General features: G+C 32.4%; 1 protein-coding gene across 2 annotated transcripts; it reads right to left on the reverse strand.

The window, feature by feature from the left end:
* Positions 1 to 360: 360 nt before the first annotated feature.
* On the reverse strand, positions 361 to 22,252 carry LOC130962332 (uncharacterized). Of its 2 annotated transcripts, none has more exons than XM_057888549.1 (23): positions 21,676 to 22,252; positions 20,250 to 20,311; positions 19,962 to 20,099; positions 19,539 to 19,697; positions 18,900 to 18,986; positions 18,306 to 18,407; positions 18,125 to 18,190; positions 16,839 to 16,916; positions 16,676 to 16,737; positions 12,799 to 12,843; positions 9,571 to 9,644; positions 7,589 to 7,656; positions 6,641 to 6,709; positions 6,449 to 6,540; positions 6,278 to 6,359; positions 6,112 to 6,190; positions 5,949 to 6,036; positions 5,708 to 5,861; positions 3,565 to 3,753; positions 3,429 to 3,488; positions 2,874 to 3,154; positions 1,658 to 1,763; positions 361 to 517 (listed from the first exon to the last, which is right to left on the reverse strand). In XM_057888549.1, exons 1-23 carry the CDS (start codon positions 22,202 to 22,204, stop codon positions 464 to 466), a joined length of 2,724 nt encoding a protein of 907 aa, XP_057744532.1. In that variant the 5' UTR covers positions 22,205 to 22,252; the 3' UTR covers positions 361 to 463. The 2 variants fall into 2 exon arrangements, with proteins under 2 accessions (XP_057744532.1, XP_057744531.1); XM_057888548.1 differs by having other exon boundaries at positions 19,539 to 19,811.
* Between the last annotated feature and the right edge of the window lie 1,151 nt (positions 22,253 to 23,403).

The following is a 23,403-nucleotide window of genomic DNA, read 5'->3' on the forward strand; positions in this document are numbered from 1 at the left end:
TACAATCAATTGTAGGAGTAAACAAACAATAACTAGAACAAAAAATGAGAATTTTGACTCTGTAAAGCAAAAATTTGATTCCAAGGCTCAGAGAATTGATTGTTTCAAGGTAAACAATCGTTTGTTGGAACATTAACTATGTTAATTGTGACGAGTGACGACTACTTTCTAGAGTCTTGTTTTTAAATAGACGATGTATGTTTATTATGTGCTGTTTGAATATATATTACGAAAACTATTATTTTCTTTTTATTATTTTAATAATTGGCGTTAACTATTCTGTTATTATTGTGATCGAATATAAAACCTTAAAAAACCTTTTAAAATGCCCAACTATAGAACAATAAAAAAACAGCTTAATAGAAACCGGGTTAAACCGCTAGTATATTATAGAGATAAATAAGAATAGATATATGACTGACATTATGAAAATAGAAATAGTTAAAAAAAAAGGGAGAATATATCAACATAGAAATTCACGTATCCGGACAGGTCTTTTCACCGCATTCGTAAAGCCCTGCAAAAGAGTGAAGTATTCATTGTTAATCCAAAAGATTACTAATTTTTTAAAATAGTTTTTCAAATTTAAAGCTTTTATTATTTTAGTTTTTTTAAATTTAAAATTATCTATACTGGTCTATAAAATATAATTCTGGGCACCATAATAGTTCTTGGATCATTTTTAATACTGATTCAGCAAACTAAATGCTGAGTTAATTCTGACTTGTCACACTAGATATCGAACTAAATAGTATTGTTTCGTTTTCGCACTTAAACAAGACAAAAACGAAAAGAGGGAGAAAAGTTTTATGATGTGCAAATTATTGTCTCCAACCAACCTCATTTTTGTCTTACTTAATACCTAAAACAAAAAGACGTCACTTAGTCATGTGTCTAGCGTGTCAAAGCTAGTTTAGCATTTTGTTTGTTGACTCAAGGAAAAGATCCAGGAACCAATATGATACTTGGATTTGGATCTCATGAACCAGTATAGTAAATTTTGAATTTAAATGACTAAAATGGTGAAAGTCATAAATTCCAGGGACTACTGTGAAAAAAAAAAGGAAAAAAAAAAAGAATGAAAGACAACTGAAAAACGGAGCATGTGTGCAAATTTAAACATGCAAATATTTAAATAAAAAAATCTGTGACAATTATAGTTCAACATATAGATATTAAAAGAAAAACAAGATGGAGTCAGGAATAAGAAGAATCCTGGACTTCAAACAGAAAACACAAAAACTCATTTTGATTGAGGAGATAGGAGTAGAAACAGTTTTTCTGGAGTTCTTAAAATTGGAGACACAACATATCTGTCGATATCTTTCTCAAACACAACCCAAGCATTTAGTAAAGTGTTAGAGAGTTGAGAAGTTGTAACTCTTAGTGAAATCAGTGTAATCTTTCCCGAATTATTTTGCACATTGCTATCACTACAGTAATAAAACTTCTATCTCTAATTCCAGGTCTATGAATTTCGATTTTATCTTTCTCATAACGTTACACGAAATGTTTATAGTATCGTACGAGCAAAAACATACCGATGGCCCTCTGAATTGTCTCAACCATAAATTTATGGGAACTATTTAATAGAAATCATGCCTCATTTCATCGTCTAACAAGCATTTGCATTAAATCATAAAATAAAGCAGCATACCTCATTAAACTTGAATAGTAAAGGGAATGGGTCTTTCTTCAAAGTTTCTTCTTTCTGCAGAGAGCCATCATTGCTTTTGAGGCCTTTCTCACCTGGCTTTTTAAACCTGCACTTCGAAAAAGATAGGTAGCCATAAACAATGAATATAATGATGATTATTCACCAAGGCATACTTCCTATTCATCAATGCTGATATAGATGATGATAATGAGTAAACCCCCTAAATAGTCCTTAATGAATTTGCCTTAGACAAATTTGTACTTAAATAAATGAAATTGATGAATTAGCTCCTCATCTTTTAAAAATACCAAACATATAAGCGGGATCATTACATGAATCAATCTTTACACCTGATTTGAGTAATCAATTTGTAATTTAAAAATAAGAGAGAAATCCCTAGTGTCAATGTGGCAGATTTGACATCGCTGCTTTTGACAAAATCAAACTTTTACCATGTTAGAAGCATAGTACATAGGTAAGTTTTTATTCAAGAGTTTTGTTTTCATTCACAACAAAATGAAATATAGACCACAATGAAAGTATGTCAATTCATGCATGATCCAAGTTAGACATTGGTTCTCTTGTTGACAAGATCAACATCACGTTATTACAGTATCCAGCAGATAAGTTAGAGAATTGGAAAAGTAAGAAGCAAAATGTAATTACTGGAACAAGAGTGGAGAAGTTTCGAGCTATGATATAAAATATCAAGCTCAATTGAAGTAGTGCCAACAAATCTACAATCAGTATTCCTGCTAATCCAGCTCAGCAAGACCAAACTAAGTCTACTTATTCAAGGAAAAATTAGACAGCGGTTAATATCCGCAGCGCACAGTTTTTTTCTAGGCTCCGGCTGGCCAATATATTAACTAAAGGCATACCATAAAATGATTTCAAGAAATCGTATGCAGGAACTTAAGATTTCAAAAGAATGAACAAAATTATCTGATATATAGGTTCACCAGTTAACAGGGAGTGTAGTACCATTTTTAGGTTCAATTCTATTTAATATGAGAGATTACTACCTGTGATCAGTAGCATTTTTAGGAAACTAGGGCCAGGAAACAATTTCCAGTTATATATTCCAGTTTTAACATACTTTTCAAGTTTTTTCAAGTTCTAATACGTGAGCTTATAAGATAAAATAGTGGTCTATTATTGTAAATTGTATTCTAGTGGATATATGAAATAAAAAACAACATTCAAGAAGAATCACCTGTCAAAGAAACTTGAAAAACCATTAGATGGCCTTTTCTTGTTTCCCGTGTTTGGCAGTTTTGCATTGTCTAAATCACATGGAACTTTATTAAGATTCGAGTTTGGTGAATCTGATTTGGGATTTGCATTTAACTGCCTCGCTAAAATGTTAGTATTTGTTTCAGTGGTTTTCTTATCAGCTGCAGCTCCATGGTTGGCTTTGGTTGATTGAGCATTGATAGTTCCAGTAGCAAAAACTTCATCTCCCTTTGTAACTTGCAAGATTCTCTGTTTTTCAACCTGAAACCCAATTGTTGGAACAGGAGTGCAAGACTGAGAGCAATGAAGTCACACGAACGTAATTGTGCCTTTCAATTATAGAATAAAATTCAAAATCAATTCATGTGGCTAATACAAAGTACGACAGTCTAAAGTCTGTCATTGGCCCACAAACACTCTTTCCTGATTTGTTAGAATTAAAAAGGGAATACACAGGTTGAAGTTAGAATGCCATCCAGAGCTATTGATGCGATAGGAATCAAACAACAAAAGCATGTAGTTTAAGAAGCCTTACTTCATGGAGCAAAACCTTCTTCATAGGTAATGAAAGGGTGTGATGATTGGAGGCATAGTCCTGCACAAATGTATAGAATAGAGAAATTAAAATCTGACTTAATTTCGTATATTTCCGGCAGAGAAGTGATTGAAACCTTAAAGTTTATGAAGTCATTGATTGGAGGAATAAGAGACACAGCCATGTCATTTGCTACTTCATGGCTTAGGTGATTAGGCAGCATTTCTGACTTTGTAGCCTTGTATGTTATAGAGTAAGAGACCATTGTACTAACTAGCTGAGAAAAATCGTTCTTCTCCTTTTCAGCTAGGAGATGTAATGCCACCTAAAAGTAAAGAAAAACCATCAGAAAAAGTGGAAAACCAATAAAGTGCAAGCTGAGCTGAGTGAAGGTAAAGGCAATGAAGGCTCAACTTGGAGATCAGACTAAAGTCACTTCACAAGCAAGCCTCAAAATGAAGCTACATAGGTCTTAATCATGTACCAAACTTTATAGATGACAGGAAAATATTTCTCAATTAGCTTGATCAAGAAGATGGTCATTCTAGCTACCTTGTGTTTATCTTTTTGTTTTGTTGTCTTGCTAATTTTTTATACAGATTGTTTTAAAATATTAAGCATCCAATTGCAACAACATTAAAGCATAGTAAGCTGTATGTTGTAGGGGAGTTTTTGATATAAAGAAGATTGATATTTACTTTGAATTTCATGATTCTCTCCTTATTTAATTAGGATTATAAGTCTACTATTCAAAATAGGGATTACTATAATGTCTACTTTATTGCATCTATATTATTTTAGTCCTTTATCTTTTTTACCTATCTAAATCCCACATTCTCAACAAAACACTCCAGGTCTGTGACAATGAGTCATTATTGGTTATGTGGGTCTACAGGTTCTAGCAACACTGGAGCAAGATTTTGATCAAATCAGATTTTAGCTTGTGTTCAACAAACAACAAGCCTTGGGAGGTTGGAATTTCTGAAGAAAATGGAGTAGAGTTTAAAAGAGTGGTACAGGACTCACTATTAGGATTTCTAGGTATCATAGCTAATGAAACGCACCACACTTTTCGGTGGGAAGAGTTCCTCTAGAGTTAACCCTAAGGTTAGAGTAGGAACAGTAGTCCAACACTTGACAAGCTCTACTATTAAAATCTATGTAAAATAATCTAGAAAATACTTAAATAAGTTATTTGTTCCCTTGAAAATATTATCAATTTTGGTTTTGGTCAACAACAAAACCTTATCCCACTACATGTGTCAGATACATGGATGAAATAATGTCATTATGCCCCCTCATCCCTCAAGTATCATGTTTGCTGTAAGCTCATTTAGGCTCAAATCTCTTTTGATCACCCCATTCATAGTCTTTTTGGGTCTCCCTCTGCACTGCCACTAACCACTGATTTATCATCAATTTAATATAACCTCTTGACAGGATGATCTACTGGAATTCCCTTCACATGTCCAAGCCATCCCAGCCACTTTGACTTTCTCTCTCATGTCCCCGTTTCTTATTTTATCATGGCCACTAATCTGTCTAATCATCCTCATTTCGGCCAAAACAAGACTTTATTTGTCTTCATCCTTTACGCCCTAACACTCTATCCACATAACATCACTAGTCGAAATACAGGGCAATAAAATTTACCTTTAAGTTTCTAAAGTACTTTTTTATCACATATAAAACCCAAAGCACTCCTCCAAATTGACCAGCCAACTTGAATCCCATATTTTACACCATCCTCCATTGTGTTGAATATTCAACCAAGATACTTAAATATCTTGGCCCGTTGGATGATGTTTTCTTCAATTTTCACTTCTAAATTAGAGTTCTCGCTTCCTATGTTATGCTTCATGTACTCCGTCTTAATACAACTTATGCGTATATCATGTACTTCACAGATTGTTTCTAAACACCTTTTCCACATAAATCTTTCCAAATTTCAACTGGTATATTGTCCAGACCCACTATCTACCATCCGGTTTAGGACCTCCTTAACTTCAAACTCTCGAATTCTTAGAAGTAATTAAAGTTTTGGTCCTCATTTCTTGTGTGTAGTTGACCCAAGCACGAAAGAGTCTTATGTTTCTCATTGAGAAATTTATTAGAATAGTTCTTCCATCTTTAGTTAATACTCTCTTCTATGACCAAAATCTCATCTTTATACTCAATGCACTTAACTTGGCCCAAATCACTAGTCCGGTATAAGATTTAAGTTATAAATCAAATCAAATCCTAGTTTTAAGTATTCCAAAGTAGAATTAGCACATCACCGGTCTTATCGTTGGTGGAGACAGAATATGCAACAACGGAGAAATTATATCTTCAACAATGCAACTAACTGATAGGTGCCTTGCAATATGTGGTGGGACTTTGTAGTGCCAAGTATTCAAAATGTCAATCTTCTCAGACATCATTGTTCGATACCTGGACATTTATAGCATTATGAAAAATATTTTGTAAGAATGCCATATTTAAAGATTTATGCTAAGTCCTACAAGAACAATTTGATACCTTTGATAAGACTTTGGCCACTCAATGCTTGGCTTCTGAACTTGAGCTACTATATGATGTACACCAATTGCTATGGGCGGCAAATATACTAGTGAAGACAGAACAGAAATGTGAATGAAATATGTTTTGCAACAATATCTATTGAAATTATTTCTCTTCTTACCATGAAGGGGCATTTGTTGTGTACGCCATATGAATTTATGCAATACATCAAAAACTCCAAGAATATTGAAGCACTTGACCTTTAATCAAATTTGAAAACAAATGTCAATGTTTCAAAGAGAATCAGCAAATTACCCAGCGTAACTCTAGTGGTCAATAATGCTTACAGTTTTTTGCATCACGGGATCATGATAATTGAGAAGCAAAATATTTTCATGAATTCCATCCAAAATCAAGTCACTATCACCTCTGCAAAATTAAATAGCCAGTTTTACCAAGGACATACACATATTTCAAAATGACAGGATAATGTAGAGGAACAATAATGTATGGCCTACCGGTTTGATATCAGGGAGTACAAGGAATCAAATTCAAAAGACTTGCTTTTAGGTGAATTTCTTTCCAACTTCTTTCTTTTCCTATGGAAAATCTAAGAGAAGCAGACCATCAAATACAAATATTGTAAAGATACTGCTAATCTTATTTAATATGAAATAAATAGACAAACTCAAAAGGTTAATTCACATTACCTCCTTCCAGATGTCTATAACATTCTTTGACATGTCCTTCTGGCCAACTACTTGAGAAGCTAAATCAAACTGAAAGCCAACAAGCCATGTGATTATTAAATCCAGCATGTAATAAACAAAAGAGTGATCTTCACTCAACAAAAAAGTCCACTTAAACTTTTGAATACATAAACCCACAAAAGAATGAAAGCGATATATAATAATTGGACCTCTACGTAATATAAAAACTAAGAAAATTTCCACCATGATAGTAATTCAACAATTCAAGAGTCAAGAAAAGACAGGTCTAGAATGTCTTCCTTCCAACAAATCTGAAAATGCCAGAGCTCTCTCTCTCCTCTAGGTTGCACATACTGAGTTTTCTCTTTAGGTTCTAGATACCTTGCTGAAGGAGAAGAAACTTAGAAAGGAGAGAATTCTTGAACTATTTGTATGATTCTACGTTTATTCACTGCAAACACTTACCTATAAACACAACTACTAGGTGGATTAGGAAAGTAAACACAGCAACACATACTTTACTACTTTCAATAAATACAACACTAAAACTGCTAACCACAAACATATCTCAACATTAGAAAGTACAACACGAAACTTTTTATCACAAACTTTGATATAGTATGCAAAATTCGAAAGAACAAGCCAATTGTGCTCACTTGTCTTTACCCTAAGTTAAGAGTACAAAAATTACAACCACAAGCAACAAAGAGCATAATAGTGTTAAGTTATCGCAGGAGCTCCCTCGAGAATTTAATCTCTTTCATATATCTTTCTCTTAAGAGGTAAAAGATTTGCAACCATTATGCAGAGATATTAAGAATTAAAAAGTAATATTCAAAAGTAGCAAAGTCATAAGCTCAAAAGAGTAAGAAATGGTAACAACTGAATCAATCTGTAATAAATGAGACAAAAATGTTCTTCCAATTTCTGGTTCACATTTAGTCTTACCATATTGAGGGTTTCCTTTTTCTTGGAGAGAAATTGCAGAGTATTCAAGCATGAGCGTATATCACACTCTGAAATGTGAGAGGTCAAATAAAACAAATTATCAACAAGTAATCTAAGCTAGAATATGGTGTATTTGCTTAAAGCATAACTCTTCAAGGAGATGTGTTTCATACATTATTACTTAGGGTATGTTAGAAAAGACCAAAGATTAAGCTTATTTCAATATTTTCTTATTGATTTTTGTTTTATATAATCAATTGATAAGTGGAGAAATGATTACAGGTATGAAATAATCATCTTTTGCATATAAACATAGGTTTCGAAATGTTGTTTATCCATATAAGTTGAATTTTAACTTAACATTATCAACTTATTATGATTTCATTTGACGGATTTCCAAACAAAATTTTTTCAAGGGGAAAAGAGAGGCTGCTTCCAAACATGATCTTGATTTTGGAAAACATGTTGACTTTAGAAATATAAGTCTCTTCAAAGATCAACTTTTAGTCCATATCTTCTGGTTTTACGCTGGTCTTGGAGGCTCTTTCCAAACATTGGAGATCCGATGCACCAATGGATGCTTCTTGCATATTATAAAGTCCTAAGAGGACAATAAAGAGAAGAATTGAAGGCTAGCCTTGAAGAAATAAGTTTTGGAAGAACATAGTTTACAAGTTTCACATAAGTAACAAAGATATTGATTGTATGTTTAGCAAGACATAAATTCTAACCTAGATGTGAAAATTGGACTCAATAAGTCAATAGTTAATACTAAAACACAAGGTACAAGAATCAATTGCAATGTATGATTCAACTTATCTAGGTCACTCCCAAGATTAATGAGGAAGATTTTCAGCTCCTCATGATTATATAAATTGGTATCAGGACCTTCCACCTTGTTGCTCTGCTACAAAAAAGTGATATAATATAGGTGCTAATAACAACAATGCTATGTTCGTCAAAGACTAGTCAGAGGAATAGTTCCCAGATAGCCTGTGCGCACCAAGGCTGCAGAGCATGGTGGGATGTTAAGAATCACTTGAAAACAAGGTATGACTTGAGTCAAAAATCGAAAACCATAGTATTCCGATGTGAGGCTTATAAGTCCTTGAGCTCTTCAATTAGAATAGTTAGCTTTCGTGGTCTAGTTCTCCCTAGAATATAATCGAGTAAAAGATGCTATTTCAGGTTTTTAATGGCCAATCCTAGTTCGAGAGGTGATTATCCTTTAATTTCAAAGGTCATGTCCTACCCATTGTAGGAGGATATTGGATCAAAAGGCTAATGATAGTACAGCTTTTCATAAAGCAGTGGGATCTGGTTCAACATTAATTTTATTTGTCTGCTAATAGGTCTTTATCTCTCAACCTTGAGGACAAGATGGGTCATTTGTGCGGAAGTAGAGTTAGAAATCTATTAGTTAAGAGATGGTTCTCTTGTATAGAGAATACACATAAGGGGAGAAGGGAATTAATAAGGTGACTGGGCATCTTTTTAGCAACTGTTGGAGAGTTTAGTAGCTCTAAATCTTCCTCATATCAATCACATTCGAGGTTATTGACAAATTGTCATCAATCCTATATCAATAAACAATTTCTTTTCAGTTCCTGTGTCCAATTACAAGTTCTAACAGTGCTTTTAAGTAGAAGAGAACTTCAGGTGTTTTATAGAGAAAAAGTACAGCTAAAGCAATTTTGACCATATAGTACAAAGGACTAAACATCCGATGAAAAAAGTCTGACGAAGAAAAAGAATACCCAATAATAGTCTAGATTAAAGTGGAGGGTGATCCACCACTAACTAAAGGTAGATACACCAAGAAAAGCCACATTTGAAACTTTTAATTGGTCCCAAGATGAAAACAAGATAGGGCTCCCCCTTCCATGGCTTTCAACAGTTGATCCTATATAGTGCATACATATGTTTGCATAACGAATTGATAAGAAAGTTAAAACTCACTAGAACAAGATTAGAGAACCAACCTGTGTAATTCGCTAGAGCAGTGAGCGCAATAGCACTAGCTTTCATTCCCTCCTTGTTACATATATATTTAAGCCTAAAAAGTTAATTTAGGTTAAAAATGGAACTGACAAAACTCAATGGACAGAAAAAGCTCTACTATACTAAAGAACAGTGAAATAATAAAATGTAATCTGGTGATAATTGATACTAGCAGAGTTCAAAATTAAAAGTACAAGCTCAATTACCCATATTTTATGTATGTAGCTAGCACTTAAGCAACTTATTCAGCTACTTCACTAAAGTTAACTTCCGATATTCTTAGCTGATTACTATGTGCTACTAATTTCACCATTATGAAATGGCACGTGGAGATGGGCTATGTTTAGGACAAATACTGTTTACAACTTGAACTTTGACAGGAAAATATAACAGTTCACTAATCTTGGTAATTCTCTTTATTATGGTGTTTGAATCATAGGATTAATGTTTGCTTTTTTCACAGGTGCAATTTACACGTGTCCTCTAACTAATAGCTTGTTAGAATATTTTCCTCTCTTGAATTATTAAGAAATACTAGAGTAAGACTCATGCAATGAGCAGAGTAGTAAATTAATTATAGTATATAGTATATTTTAATAAATATTATATTATTTAAAAATTAATTGAAATATATATAAACTAATATTAAATTTGATGTGTTTTTATTTAAAATATTTTGTAATACAAAAGTTTTTGATATTAAAGTTGTACAAAATTACATCTTCAGTTGTTTTTATCTTCGCATTTATTATAATTGACAGACTTAGTCTCTTTATATGGTGTTTGTCCTCCTTTTTTATTTTCGGTTGTTGTTGGAGTTATTTCTTTCTTCTTTCTGTCATATATTCTTGTGGAGACATGATGTTTCTGAACGGTTGACTTGTATACATTTTCTGATCTATTGTCCTTTCTATTTCTTTCTTCTTTCTGTCATATATTCTTATATGTTCTTCATCTGAAGATGTGTCTTATATTCGTTTACTTTTCTTTTTCCTTAATCTCTTAATTCATGTCATCTAGGTTTGATGATATTAGTATTGGTGAAGCTGGTTTCTATAATCAATGAAAAATATAAATGAGCAATAAAAATGATGTGAATAAATAAAATTTTTGTTGCATTACCTGTTTTATTTGTTGTGATAGGGGTTAAGTTTCAGTATTTTTTGTCAGAACAAATGGCTTGGTAATAATGTATTGTTAGCATAGTTAAAATTATTTACTTTGACTTCAAATATAAGTGTGAGGCTGTATAAATTTTTCAATTGGAATGGTGCTTTAATATCATTGCTGGCTTGGAGTATAATTAGATTTAAGATAGTTGTTTAAGATAGATGTTTCCAATAAAAGGATCTACATATGATATTTGTTGATTTGGAAAAAACGTACGACAGGGCACCACGAGAGGTCTTATGGAAGGTTTTAGAAAATAAGAGAGTAAAGATCGTATATATTCATGCAATTAAAGACATGTATGATGGGACTAAAACTAGTGTGAAGACTCAAAGTGGTGTGACAGAGAAATTTCTTATTGGTATAAGATTACACTAGGAATCATCCTTAAGTCTATATCATTTTATATTAGTCTTGGAAGTACTCACATAACATATCTAAGAACCTATACCATGGTGCATGCTTTTTGCTGATGATATCATTCTTATGGGAAAGTCAAGAGAAGACCTAAATAAAAAGTTGGAGTTATGGAGAGAAGCTCTAGAAGTGTATGGTCTGCGCATAAGTCGTAGCAAGACAGAATATATGGAATGTAAGTTTAGCCTGCCAAGGGAAAACCCTAATATAGAGATGAAGATTAGAGATAACATCCTACGAAAAGTTAAGAGTTTTAAGTATCTTGGATGCATCATACAGGATAATAGAGAGATTGAACAGGATGTAAATCATAGAATCCAAACAGGTTAGTCAAAAGGTTGGTCAAAATGACAGAGTGCGTCTCGTTTTATATGTGACAAAAAAGTGTCTTTAAAATTTAAAGGTAAATTCTATCGCACTGCTATCAGATCGACTATACCTTATGGTACAGAGCGTTGAGCGGTCAAAAGGAAGCACGAACATAAGCTAAGCGTGGCAGAGATGAAGATGTTGAGATGAATGAATGGTCATACACAATTGGATTGAATAAGAAATGAACATATAAGAGAGAGAGTCGGAGTAATATCTATTGAGGAAAAGATGGTAAAATCGCGTCTCAAGTGGTTCTGACACGTCAGAAGAAGACCGACAGAACACCCCATCAAGAGGGTGGATGAGATGGAAGATGGAAAAGGAGTGAAAGGCAGAGAAAGACTTAAGAAGATCATCCATGAGGTGGTCAAACGAGATCTACATGTGAACGGTCTCTCTATATGATTGAACCGAGTAAATTAGTGATCCGCCGATTGAACCAATGACCCAATGACCGAATAAATTACCAGTTCGATTCTGATAACTGGTATTTCACAAAAGGAGTCCCTCATAAGGATTTTGACAACTTGACTCGTTGACCCGAATCAAATCAGTTGTTTGAATGCCAATATAAAGGTGCCAGGTGTCTGATGAGAATTCAACATTGTGTACATCTGCCAAGCTGACGTTGGAAAAATCAAGGAAGCCAGAGGTGTATGGTTTAAGATTTCAAGAAGCAGCAGTCTCTGGCTTAATGAGTTGGGCTTAATTATAGCTTTGCTATATTTGAGGTGATGAAGTTTGGCGGTAATTTGAAATGGAAATAATGAAAGAGGACGCAGCAGTGATGTGAGGACAAAAAGAGCATGAAGATGATGAATAATAGCAGAGGAAAAGCATGGAGATCATGAAGATGATGAATGATGGATGACAGGCTCAGCAAAGAAAAAGACACCGTTTTGGAGCCTGACTTAAAAATGCAAATGGGGTCTCTGTGACTGATAACACGCAAGAGATTATCGTGAATCACAGGCATAAATTTGGTGGAGCCAAATTGAGTTCACTGAAAATTCGGCAGACAAATTTAAATCACAAGTAAAAATTTAGGAACAATTATGAGCTTTTATATGTTAAATTTGGTTTGGCCGAAGTGATATCTATAGTAAAACTCGGATATAGTGGATTGTACTAAAGCCTTGCCCCCATTATAAGTGGAACTGAATCATGAGGTACCAATGGTTATAACTAAGCTGTAACTTTGTATTCTTTTATATAAAAGCAGAAATAGTTTAAGATAACAAGGCCATCACCTGCTTACCACACGACCAACTGTTGGCTGAACAAACATATGAACCCTGCCATGGTAAAGATCTCTTGTCAAGAAATCAAATTGTATATAAATTGAAATATACATATAACAGAAGAACAGATGGTAGGATGCAGACACGAAAGGGAAGGAAAACTAGCTTGGAAGAAATAAATAATTAAATATTAAAATATATTGTTGCCATTATATGTTATTTTAATTTGACTCGTAAAAGTTTCTATTTTACCGGCGATGTGTGTACAAATACAGTTTGGTTAAAGTCCCTATGGTTTATGCTCGTATTAACACCATCTATTAGAATTAACACACTAATGTGTGCACAGCAAATTACAAACAGAACACATATATTGGTTCGAAAATTCATATTATCTTGTCCCTATGCATAATACCCATTTTCAACAAAGATCCCAATCGTAACAAATAATTTCAATTTGATTCTTCAGGATAACTTTATGTCAAGTTCATGGTTAGTTTAACATCAATATATGGTAGCCACCATGACAAATTAGAAAAACATTGTTTTTTCCCATTAAGGACCATAGTAGGAACTATAACGACCAAAAGTGCATTTAAGCAAAGTTGAATTAGTACCGAGCTGTACGGGATCAAAGTTGTAAAACAGACAGAAACCTTGCATCTAAAATGCACTATATTTTAATGATAACAAATCATATAATACTCAAACTCTAAAATAAAACTTTATGCTTTTCATTCATGGCGACAATTGTATTGAACATAAACAAAATTGAACGGCGAGATGATCGAAGGGAGTAAGTTCCCCGGAATAAAGCAAGAGGCACCGCGAACCCCATTGATTTAATATACTTCGTGAATGTTAGAATGGTCCAAAGTTATTTGGTGAATCAGTAGTCCATAATACTTTCTTATGGTTCTATACTTGGTTTACTAGAGTTTTATAGAGCATCTCATTTTGTATTTAATAAATTAAAATAATTATTTGTTTTTGCTTGCAACTTTTAAAAGTTACCAATATTTTTGAAAGTACCTAAAAAAACATTTTTCAAAATTAATTTGTGCTTATTAAAATTAGAGTGATTACCAAAATCAGTCCCAAAGGTTTAAAAGCAGATATTTTAGTCCTAAAAAAATTAATATAGAAAAACATCTCCAAGGTTTTACTCTGATAGACAAATCAGTCTCTAATTCTTTTCCAGCAGAGTAATTACCCAAATTAGTCTCCAAAAATTTTAAAAACAGACATGTTAGTTCCTAAAAAAAATTAATACACATTTTTTGCATGTTTTTGGGAAAAAGTAATGATAAATTTATTCATTAGATTCTTATGTATGTATTTATAACAGGTTTCATTATTATGTTGATCCCTATAGTTTTGTGAAATTTTCAATTAAGTCCCTATACTTTTTTTTCCTTTTAATTGGGTCCCTGCATCAAATTTTTTTTTTCAATTAGATCCCTCTTAGTAATAATTGACTTAATTGTATAGAGACCCAACTAAAAAAAATTGGTACAAAGACTCAAATAAAAGAAAAAAAAAAGTGTAGAGACTCAATTAAAAAAAAATTAGTGCAAGGACTCAATTAAAAGGAAAAAAAGTATAGGGACCTAATTAAAAATTTGACAAAACTATAAAAACCAACAAAGTAATTAAACCTTTATAATATAAAGAGTTTCTGCATAAAAAGTATATATATATATATATATATATATATATATATATATATATATATATATATATATATATATATATATATATATATATATTGTCACTCAATAATAATAATAATAATAATAATAATAATAATAAGGTTCAATAAAATTATTAGAGATTATTCTACAAAAAACTCAATATTAAAACTATTTGATAGTTTTGTATTTAATATAACTTAGCTTGGTGATAGCTAGGAATTAAATATAATCAAAGTTATTCTTTTATTTTCACTTGAATCTCAATTTGATCATCAAATTATCAATTAACTCAAAAAGCTAACTGAATTTCTACTTCATAATAAATACCATATTAGAAATCAAATAGGTTTAACTTAACCTTAAAAGTTAATTTGATTATAATATCTACTAATATTCTTTTAGAATTGATCTGTGTATTAATTTTCTTTGGAGACTGAAATGTCCGCTTTTAAAATTCTTAGGGACTGATTTGGATAATTACTCTTAAAATTAAAAGTTTGATAATAACTCCTTATGTTAATAAATATCTAACTGTTATATTTGTCTATTATAATCTTTTTAAATTTTAAAAGTTATTTTATTAAACTCAATTGTTATTGCTTGTACTTATTAAAAGGCATGTTTAGTTGGATTTACTAAACATAAGTGCCACAACTTTTAAAAAAGAGTAAAGTATCGTTTTTGTCCCCAACGTTTTGGGTAAGTCCCAAAGTTGTCCCTAACGTTTCAATCGTTCTATTTAAATCCCTAACGTTTCAAAATTGACTTAATGTTATCCTACCGTTAGGGATCCGTTAACAAAATTGACGGCAGGACAAAATTGAGACGATTTTAAAAGGACTTAAATAGGACGAAAACGTTAGGGACAAAAATGATACATAAAAATAAATTTGAATTTAATTTTATCTTTCAATAATATTAATTTTTTACTGTAAATAGTATTCAATTATTTTTTAATTATATCTAAATAAATTACACTTAATCACATTACTTTTATTTTAAATAAATTTATTTTTTTATAATTTTAAAGAATTTTGATACATTAGAGACAAAAGGTATAATTTATATTTTATTGTATATATATTATTTTTTTCTTTTCTGCAAGTTTATATACTAGTCATTCTACAAATATTTCATGATGACTAAAAATCTTTAAGAGTAAAATTATAAAAAAATTAATTTATTTAAAATGAAAGTAATATGATTAAATGTAATTTATTTAGATGTGATTTAAAAATAATTGAATACTATGTATAGTAAAAAATTAATATTATTAAAGGATAAAATTAAAATTTATTTCTATATATTATTTTTGTCCCCAACGTTTTTGTCATATTTAAGTTTCTAACGTTTCAAAATTGTCTTAATTTTGTCTCGCCGTCAATTCTGTTACTGGATCCCTAACGGCAGGACAACATTAAGTCAGTTTTGAAACGTTAGGGACAACTTTAAGACTTACCCCAAACGTTGGGAACAAAAATGATACTTTACTCTTTAAAAAACTATCTTTCAAAAAAACTTTACCAAACCAATCCTAAAAACCTTACAAAAATTACGCTGAAGTGATCAAATATATGTAATACCATTATGGCTGCCCCATTTTTTCTCAGGAACAAAAAAATAAAAACAGAAAGAAATATAGCTTACTAAGTTGCAACGTGTAACCTGTGCCACTAACCTACAAAATGCATGCCGAGATTCTAGAAACAAAACAAATGCACTTTTATCTTGCTTGGACACAGTTCCTTTTCCAGAATAACTATTAGAACAACTAGTTTTGGATATATCCCCCTGACCATTTAAAGAAAATGGAAAGAAAATGGCTAATATAGCCTGTTTTCTTTTTAAATGGAGGGACGACAGAAACTTCCGCCAAAAGTTGTCATACAAAACCCCCACTTGCTGCTTTTAAATCACCCCAAAACACATTTTAGTTACATTTGACCATTCCGTTTCTTGTCATCCTTAAACCTAATATAGCTATTTTTCGGAACACAGCAGTCCATGCCCACACCAACAATGAACAAAAATTAATAGGACACTGCATCCCTGTTATGGTTGCCTATTTGTAATCAATGTTTGCCAGAGATTAAATAACAAGAAGAAAATTACACGTTTGACGCCAAGTTATGACAGCTCAAGAAAGGAGTGAAGACGTTCTAATTCATCGTTTAAAAGACTAAGAAACTTACTTGGCTATCTGACGTAACGGTCTTAAGGCAGGTGCATATAAATCATTACAAATGCAAATCACCTGTGTCAACAACCAATACCATCACCGATATAATAGACAGCAACTGATTTAGCACTTAACTATTCTAGTAAACACATGACAATAAAATGCTTGAAACTCACAGGTCTTGATAATGTTGCTCTTTTCCACCCCTTCTTTGACGATTTCCTTCCAGCATCAGACTTTGTTTCAGCAGAAACCTGCATTGTTAAAATAAACCAAGTTTCATGAATGTTCTTAATAGCAACTTGATTTTAAATCCCTTATAGCTAATACTAATACTTCTCAAGAAAAACCAATAGTTGCTGATATACTAGCATTATATTAATTAATAAATGGATTCTTGATAAATTAGTGGAAAGGTGAGGCTAATTTTTTTTTCTTTAATATGGTGTTAATTTTTTTAAAATTGTTATTAAAGAAATCAGGACGGTCAGATTTGTTGAAGGACGAAGAGGAGTATGAAATCGGAGAGTCCGATTTCAGTGCATGCAAATTTTTTCCCGAACACCACCCAAATCGGTAGGTCCGATTTCAATTTTTAAATTTTCTAAAATAGAAATTAGAGGGCCCAGTTTAATATTTTAAATTTTTTAATTGTTTAAAAAATAAAATCGGATGGTCCAATTTCAATATTATAAAGTGTGCAATTTTTTCAGAACAAAATTGGACTCATGCACCAAGTTGTGGAATGGCCATATCACTGAAATACACTTTAAAGTGAACACGTGTGCATTACAAGTTTTCTTTTCCAATAAAAAATTACTTTGCGGAAAGGTGAGCCATCAAACAAGGTATATGTCTATTCGGAAAATTTATGGAAATAATTACACTTTTATGGGAACAAGATATATGAAAATATTTAAGAAAGTCATGCTGCTCAGCTGAAATATACAACTCTGGCCCCTTAAATCAATTCAGCTTGAATAATACTGTACAAATGTTACACCCAGGGAACATTAAAAGCATAAACCCTGGTCTTCAAAAGACAGAAACGAACTGAAGAACAACATTCAGTTACAATAAGTTCAAGCCCATTCTACCGACTTTTTTAGGCATGTGCCCCCCTTTTCGAAACTTATCAAATGCCACATTTTTTGTAACTAATTACTCATATGTCATCTTTTTATCATAGTGACAACTGATTTATTATTTCATTTTTAATTATGATTGTTTATAATAACATAGGAAGTGTGGCTTCTAGGAAATTTCAAAAGAGTGACATTTTGGTAATAAATTTTGAAACACTGACACATTTGTGCATTCTCTTCCTAGTAATAGGAGCATGAAATCAAAACAGCTGAACTAAACCAATAAATAAGTGAAATAACAACAATCAAAAGCAGTATACAAACATCTTTGATGAAAATAAGAAATATTACTATGTGGAAAAGAATCTTTGACTAACCATCTTCAAAAGAACCTCCACAGCACCCTTGCCTTCACCAAGGGCTCCATCAATTTCATCCACCACCTGGAAAGTGAAGTCAATAGAAAACCCTTTTTGTTGTAAGTATTGATGGTAAGAAGCAAATGAAACATACTGAGAATAAGAATAACAGTAAATAAAATAAAATAAAATAAAGTACCAGACACTTTGGCCTTGAATCAGACAAGACAGAGTTCATTTGAACAACATCAAGGATTTTGGATTCAATAGTTGATGTAGAACGATCATCACTAGCATTAACCTACAACATTATTGTCCTGATCAGTATATTATATTAAAGCATCTCTAACAAGAGGCACAGAAACACGAAGAAGCAATAGAGGAGAGAGAAAAGCAAAATCAAACAAACTTAGTCAATAAGAGTTGATAACATGAGAAAATATGAAATACAGTTGAACATCATGAAGCATATACCCTTTGTCATATGTAATAACATGGACAACAACAACAATGTTATTTTATTTTATTCATTAGATCAACTTGGCCACATGAATCAAACAACCGATTGCATCTTGGCAAAAAACCTTTCAACCAAAAAGAATACACAAAACGAAGCAAAATTAGGTCCTGTGCCAAAAATTGTAATTGCTAACAAATTCATCTAATCAACTGATATTACATTCATAAATCACTAGCAAGAATATTGAATTTTACAACCTGAACAGTCAAAAAGGAAATGAGTATATATGATAGCTTGAATGCCCTGATTTTGAATAAAGAGTGGAAAATATACCTCCACTACATGATATCCACAGTGCCTGGCAGCTACATGGGCAATTGTTGTTTTTCCAAGACCAGGTGATCCACAGAGCAGAAGAATCTGCAGTACTAATAAAAACAGTTACGGATGGGATTCAACATGACTATCTCACAACTTGATTAAAGGCATCGGTATAAATATGGAAGTAGCATATTATCATGTAAGATCCAAACAATGACTAAAGTGGAAATGCATGGTATGAATTGTTTGAGAAGGATATGAAGAAATGCGATATTTCTTGAAAAAAATCTTCAAATTAAAAGAAAAGAAAATAAGCCCATAATAATCACATAAGATGAGAATGATGACTAGGCTACAAAGCTCTATTGGAAATTCAGACATTGAGTTCCACTCTAACTATTTGGATTCTGAACACTGTATTGGCGCTGAAATTAGGGGTATTTGACTCAATTATCAGACTTTGGTATGAACTGGATTATTTGACCCAAAGGTATATCTAGTGGTCTTTTACAACCCACAACTCTTAACCCCTTTTGTTTCTTTCGCATTTCAAACGTGAGTGTTATATCTTACGCACACACACATGTATTTTGAACAAGCTCATTACTGTTAAACACAATGCAGCTCAAGCACCAAAAAAATATTAAATACCTTCTGTTCTGGTGGACCAACATTGGTTGTCCTTGTATTCAGTATATCCTCAATGCTCTGTGAGTTACTACTCCCATCCATACTTCTTGAATTTTTATACCTCCCACTACTCCATTTGGCTCCTCTGTTTCTCCTTGAAAACTTTGAATTGAAAGGTCGCTGATTTTGGGCAACAGAAGAATGTCTCTTTAAAGCAAACAAAACATCATCTGATGTACTTCGAATATCAGATCCAAAAACAACAGAGTCCCATTGTTTCAACCATAAGAGTACCTGTCTTAGACAATAAACAAATCAACTAATGGGTACAAAAGCAAATTGTTAAAAAAATTAAAGAAAAAAGTAGAAATAATGTTTATATCTTCCAACTATAGCTCTTGTAAGTAATTATTTCAAGAGCTAAATTTCATATTAGAGATGTACCTCGCGATTTGTTTGTTCATCACTAAGAAGCTCAGTAAATGACTTTGGTGCATATTTATCTACCCAAAGTTGCTCATGCACCATTTGTGTTGCAGGAACATCTAGATAGCTTTGGCCCTCCAAACTAGCTTCCATGGTCTTTTAAAAAAGAATAATCATTAGGAAACCTTAAACCTATGATAAACAATTTTGAATTTTCTCCAAGTATACCTATCATAATGTAAAATCCTGAAAATTTTATAAGGTTTAGCCACTTCAATATCAGAAGATGTGAATTTAAGTCCAAACCTTAGCGATAGCCTCTTGCTCCAATCTTTCGAAGAGAGCATTAATAGGTTCTAAAGTTAGATCTGCAAGCAAATAGAATTCCCAGTTACACAAAGCATGACATTTTGAAGTTTCCAAATATATTAATAGGCCTAGATTCATCTATCCATAAAGCATGGAACTAAATCAAGCTGCCAGTTATAGATGACTAGTCAATATCAAGTGAAAACCGAATTAGTGACAAACTAATCATATATTCATTATTTAGATAGAGATAACTAAATGAAGTTGGAACCAAAAGAACCAGACTTCTGGAAAACACATCAACCTAATTTGCTAGAATACAAGGATATGTACCACGCTTTTACTACAAAATCGCATCAAGATGCACCAAACTGAAAGAACGGTCATTAAATTTGAATTGTTATCTGCATATGAATTTCCAAATCATTTTATAATACAAGTGAACAGAAAACAACTATTGCGGAATTATCTACAAAACCTTATGATGGGACATTCAGAAATTGATGGTAAATCAGTCAACCTCAAAATTTTAGAGAACTTTCGAATTAAAATCCCTAATTTGCAAAATTCTCTCTTAAGTATGAGAACTTACAAAGGTATTTTAGCATGAAATACCCACAATGCTAGCTACTGCAAACCATTCACTTCATCAAATTTCCCTCCTCTAACAACCCTTTATACTCTAAAATCTGCCAAACCATGATGGCTTCCACTATACTCTCTACAACTAGAATGATAACAACCACAACCCCAACCATGATCCAACAGTTATGCCTGGCTAAACTCCCATAGCCCTGTGTTTTCCCTTTGTTTTCCTAGAAGTCAGGGAGCTGTAATGCATGACTCTAATTCTTAATAAAATAAGTATCACACGCAATTCTCTGTTTCTAAGGGTTTCGCCAAATAAAGCCTCTACTCTATTATGTTTATCACTATTGTCTTTCAGGTTGAAGTAAGCACTGAATCTAACAAGACACAAAACCATAATCAGATCAGCATATTAACTATAGTTCTTAAAAATCTTTCACATTCCAAATTCCAGAAAATTTTAACTAAATTGTACGGAAATACAATATAATGGAAGGTAACGGAAAAATAGGGTATTCAAGTTATTTACTATAATTGTATCCCACTCCATCCTTTCCAACCTCGTTTAAATAATGCTGGATTTTTTTTTTTTTTTATGCTAGGTGTTTCGTGAATCTGTATTAACAAACATAGCAAAGTTAATTTAAACCGTAACTTCATGAAACTGATAACCTCAAGTAATTTTCCAATCAAGATTTGACAATTCCTTAAAATCCTATTTGTTTGAAAGCGTAAAATGGTAGAAATTTAATTACTTTTTTTCTTCTCTATTCCATTGCTAAAGCAATAAAAAAAATGAAAGGTTACACAAAACTACGCCCATATGAAACCTTACCAGCAGAATTGGCTCTCCAGTCCAACTTCCTAGCGAGTTCCACCCCTTCAATGCGGTTCAGTTTTGCGTAAACTCTATCGCCGCTAGGCGCAGTAACCGGCATACACTCCCCGTGGATCTCCCAAGCGTACCTTGACAGCTCCTTCTCCTTCACAAACCTATCTTCTTCTTCCATTCGAACGCCTCTAGGAGGAGGTGAGTATTGAAGCCAGTCCTCATCGTCATTGGAAACTGCATCAACCTCAGTGGCAGCAGAATCCCCAACCCTAACCCGCTTCTCCTCGGAAAGCGACCTGACTGGAGAAGGATCGTCGGAACGCGACCGCTTGTGGCCATTGGATTGGGGTTCTGGAAGAACCACCAGATCTGGCGATTCTGGTTGCGGGTGCGTTTGCGGTTGCTTTTGCGGTTGCAATTCCTGTTCCTGTTCGGGTTCGGGGATGTCAAAATCTGGGTAGTCCCTTTCGAGCTCGAGCAGTTCGAGCTCTTCAGGAAGGGGCATGTCCATGTCCATGTCCATGTTCATCATCTCCTTTTGGAAGATGATAATCAGAAAGATGTCAAAGATGTTTCAGACTTTCGGGGTTCAGCAATAAGAGGAGGCCGATGATCCGATTGGGACTTTTTACGTCATAATAGCGGCGCGGGAACGGGATTGTTTTTGGCGGGAAAGTGATGCAAATGTGGATTTTTTTATTTAAATAAATAAAAATTAGGATAATTCACCTTCGTAAACCAAAGCAATTCCAATTTTACATGTATCCTCCAAATCTAAAAGTGTTATGTGGTTGTCTCGTAAGATATAAATCGTATTATCGAATTTAAATTAAGGTTATTAATAATAAATCAAATCTATTTTATTCAAATTACTTGATTTTGTGGTTAAAACGTGTATCAAATTCAAAGAATTCAAATTAGGTAAATTACTATAAATCGAATCAATAAGTTTCAATTTATATGACAAATACTAATTCGAATCAATCAGGTTCGATTTAGTTCCCCTTAGTAAATCGAATCCAGAAAAATCGATTTACAGTCAATAATGAATAATGATAAATCAAAACTATTATATTCAATTTACTAGAAGTTAATTCGATTTAGTATATTTTTAATGTATATAAATACAAGTTGAACACTAAACAATGTTTATCACAACCATAAAAAATAGTGTTCGATTAATAAAATTCTAAAAATGCTAAACATTGCACGATGTAATTTATAAAAAATCGTTTACAATGACCATGAAAAAATTGTTAACAGGAACCAATTCAAAATGCTAAATAATGGATGACCAATTCTAATAAAAAAAAACTTAACCCAAACATATAATCTCACGCATTTAAACAAAATAAAAATGCTAAAATTAAATGGGCTTATGCATATGACTACTTTAGAAAAATTTATCTTTAATATGTAAAATATATCACAATACTCAATCAGCATCATGCCTACAACAATTGAGTTATATTGAACCTAATTCTAAACTAAATTTCGCTAAATATAAAGTTAATAACTTAAAAAAAATCTAATATAGTCTACAGTTACTATCCTAACTAAGTAACTAACATTTTTAGGTACCATTTCAAGTTATCAAAATCTAACCAACTAATCTATCTATTATATATATCTAATTTTACAACCAAAATGTGTCACATGTCATTTTCTCATTACAATTAGAATCAAATTTTTCCTACAAAATTAAGAAATTCTCCTCTCCTCCTTACTATT

The sequence above is a fragment of the Arachis stenosperma genome, chromosome 2 (assembly GCF_014773155.1).
Source record: "Arachis stenosperma cultivar V10309 chromosome 2, arast.V10309.gnm1.PFL2, whole genome shotgun sequence".
Taxonomy (NCBI): Eukaryota; Viridiplantae; Streptophyta; class Magnoliopsida; order Fabales; family Fabaceae; genus Arachis; species Arachis stenosperma.